We start from the raw sequence: 3,909 nt of genomic DNA, 5'->3' as shown, positions 1-3,909 counted from the left end.
CTCGTCCACTTCTGCTTGAGGAAATGAATTAGGCTTGACGCAGTACAGTTACTAAGTAACAATTCGAAAGCAAACCTAACGAAACATGTTTATCACTTGAGCACATTTGTATGTATTAAATTAAACATTGCGTGTTGCATTATCGCAAAACAAAACAAAAATAATCCAGCATACTGCATGTACAGGAGAGTACTGATGCATTATAACAGCGGCCCGATGTGGTGACCAGCTAAGTTGTTTAAGACACTGTACGTTCGGAGCATCTTCTTGTACACACGTCCGCCTCGATAGCTGAGAGTGCACGTGGGTTTGTAAATATGGAAAACTAAAGTAACAGGGTGGTTTATTGTTCCAGGAGAGATCAAAATGCCAGAAATAGAAGAAATTAAACAAGCAGTCAAACGTCGAGCCCAGAATGACAGTCCTATGGAAACTGACCATGGCATCGAAGGGAAAGCAAAGCCTAATTCTCTTCCAGCTAAAAGACAGAAGAATACTTCTGCGGAAAAAGTGGAAGTAAGAAAAGTTCCCGTGCCAGCTCATCGTTATACACCACTCAAAGAAAACTGGATGAAAATATTTACTCCTGTCGTTGAGCATTTGCATTTGCAAATAAGATTCAATCTTAAGACTAGACATATTGAAATACGTACGTGCAAGGAGACAGAAGATATAGCAAATCTACAGAAAGCTGCTGACTTTGTGAGAGCATTTGTGTACGGTTTTGAAGTGGAAGCTGCCTTAGCGCTTTTACGTTTAGATGATTTATTCATTGAATCATTCGAGATCAATGACGTTAAACCCTTAAAAGGTGATCACTTGTCTCGTGCAATTGGAAGGCTAGCAGGAAAAGGTGGAAGAACTAAGTTTGCAATAGAAAATGCCACGAAAACTCGAATTGTTTTAGCAGATTCGAAAATACATATTTTGGGATCGTTTCAAAACATCCAAGTTGCCCGAAGAGCTTTATGCAACCTGATTCTTGGTAGTCCACCTTCCAAAGTGCATGGGCAACTACGAACAGTTGCAAGTAGGATATCAGAACGTGTGTAAAAGTATTATGTATTGTAAAGTTTACCAAATAATATTGGTTTGATTTGTGAATATAAAAACCATAATAAAACATATGTTCCATAAAAAAAAGTGGTCAGCGCGGCGGACTGTCACGCCAATAGGCCCCGGTTCAATCCACGCTAGGTCGGACATTTTCTCCCCTCAGGGACTGTCTGTTGTGTTGTCCGTCACACTGCTTTGGGCATAACTTTTTACAGTTGCCCATTAAGAACAACGGCTGCTAATTGGAAACAGGTGGTAGGAAAAATCAGAGGCAGCTTAATACTGCATGAAACGAGGGACTTAAATATCAAGCAAAGAATTAAACTAATAAACTGTGCAGTTCTTTCGAAAGCTGCATACCTCGCTCAGATTTTACCAACACCTGCAGACATAGCGAAATCTATAATGAGCACAATCTGTCGATACGTATGGAAAGGCCATATTTTCAGAGTAGCAGTAGGAACGACTACATCGAGACCCGAAAACGGAGGCGTAGGGCTGATAGACCTTCGGAGGAAAAACACTGCCCTCTTCATTAAAAGAACGCTAAAACTTGTAGAGACGCAGCCGAACAGCATAACTGCCGCACTATTTGACCTTCTGAAACCCGGAAGCATGCAGCCGGCAGTAGTTGTTTACGACATAAATTACAACCTAAAGCATATTAAGGATTTTTATGTAGAATTAAGCTACTTGACGTGCATTTTAACAGACAATAATAAGAGGACAAGCAAATACACTCCTGGAAATGGAAAAAAGAACACATTGACACCGGTGTGTCAGACCCACCATACTTGCTCCGGACACTGCGAGAGGGCTGTACAAGCAATGATCACACGCACGGCACAGCGGACACACCAGGAACCGCGGTGTTGGCCGTCGAATGGCGCTAGCTGCGCAGCATTTGTGCACCGCCGCCGTCAGTGTCAGCCAGTTTGCCGAGGCATACGGAGCTCCATCGCAGTCTTTAACACTGGTAGCATGCCGCGACAGCGTGGACGTGAACCGTATGTGCAGTTGACGGACTTTGAGCGAGGGCGTATAGTGGGCATGCGGGAGGCCGGGTGGACGTACCGCCGAATTGCTCAACACGTGGGGCGTGAGGTCTCCACAGTACATCGATGTTGTCGCCAGTGGTCGGCGGAAGGTGCACGTGCCCGTCGACCTGGGACCGGACCGCAGCGACGCACGGATGCACGCCGAGACCGTAGGATCCTACGCAGTGCCGTAGGGGACCGCACCGCCACTTCCCAGCAAATTAGGGACACTGTTGCTCCTGGGGTATCGGCGAGGACCATTCGCAACCGTCTCCATGAAGCTGGGCTACGGTCCCGCACACCGTTAGGCCGTCTTCCGCTCACGCCCCAACATCGTGCAGCCCGCCTCCAGTAGTGTCGCGACAGGCGTGAATGGAGGGACGAATGGAGACGTGTCGTCTTCAGCGATGAGAGTCGCTTCTGCCTTGGTGCCAATGATGATCGTATGCGTGTTTGGCGCCATGCAGGTGAGCGCCACAATCAGGACTGCATACGACCGAGGCACACAGGGCCAACACCCGGCATCATGGTGTGGGGAGCGATCTCCTACACTGGCCGTACACCACTAGTGATCGTCGAGGGGACACTGAATAGTGCACGGTACATCCAAACCGTCATCGAACCCATCGTTCTACCATTCCTAGACCGGCGAGGGAACTTGCTGTTCCAACATGACAATGCACGTCCGCATGTATCCCGTGCCACCCAACGTGCTCTAGAAGGTGTAAGTCAACTACCCTGGCCAGCAAGATCTCCGGATCTGTCGCCCATTGAGCATGTTTGGGACTGGATGAAGCGTCGTCTCACGCGGTCTGCACGTCTAGCACGAACGCTGGTCCAACTGAGGCGCCAGGTGGAAATGGCATGGCAAGCCGTTCCACAGGACTACATCCAGCATCTCTACGATCGTCTCCATGGGAGAATAGCAGCCTGCATTGCTGCGAAAGGTGGATATACACTGTACTAGTACCGACATTGTGCATGCTCTGATGCCTGTGTCTATGTGCCTGTGGTTCTGTCAGTGTGATCATGTGATGTATCTGACCCCAGGAATGTGTCAATAAAGTTTCCCCTTCCTGGGACAATGAATTCACGGTGTTCTTATTTCAATTTCCAGGAGTGTATATAGTAGAGCAGTTACAATCACGCGAAAACCAAAATAAAATGGAGCTGAAGTATCCCAACAGAAACTGGGAAAAAATATGGACTAATATAAATAACAAAACACTGACTACGGAAGTGCAAGCGTCATGGTACAGAGTTGTCAACAACATCATTAGTACCAATGAAAAATTGTATTCAGTAGGACAACATGCAACCAATGTGTGCCAAAAATGTCACAATTTGGACTCTTAAAGCATCGCTTCATCTGTAATGGATACAAGAATATTTGGAATGACTTCGTATTGCAAGTCGCTTTTCTCAAACGGACAGATGGCAGAGAGATCACACTACATGATATACTCTTCCCAGAAGAAGTTTTATTTCAACCCAAAAAAAAAAAATAATGTCATCTTGTGGCTATACGGAAATTTTGTTAATTATGTTGTCAACAACAAAGGTAATGACAATCTACAAGAATATCGAGAATATATGAAAGATGAATACTTCAAAATATACCGGAACAAAGACCATGAAAAGAAGTTCGGGAATATGATGCAAATTTTGTTTCAGAAACAAGGCATCGGTTAATACCTAAATAACATGAAATCGACGGAACAAGATAGACTGCCAAAGTAGTGGATTGCTGTTGAGGGTGAAGTACGGTGGGGACTTCGTGTGCCCCGGGGCCGCTACGGTAGCCGTGGAGGCCTCA

General features: G+C 46.0%; 1 protein-coding gene across 1 annotated transcript; it reads left to right on the top strand.

Moving 5' to 3' along the window:
- Positions 1–301: 301 nt before the first annotated feature.
- On the top strand, positions 302–1,127 carry LOC126109642 (RNA-binding protein pno1-like). Its single transcript, XM_049914688.1, has one exon. It carries the CDS (start codon positions 367–369, stop codon positions 1,051–1,053), a length of 687 nt encoding a protein of 228 aa, XP_049770645.1. The 5' UTR covers positions 302–366; the 3' UTR covers positions 1,054–1,127.
- The last annotated feature ends 2,782 nt before the right edge of the window (positions 1,128–3,909 follow it).

Source organism: Schistocerca cancellata, chromosome 12 (assembly GCF_023864275.1).
Source record: "Schistocerca cancellata isolate TAMUIC-IGC-003103 chromosome 12, iqSchCanc2.1, whole genome shotgun sequence".
NCBI lineage: Eukaryota > Metazoa > Arthropoda > Insecta > Orthoptera > Acrididae > Schistocerca > Schistocerca cancellata.
This window is presented reverse-complemented; position numbering and strand designations above follow the sequence as displayed.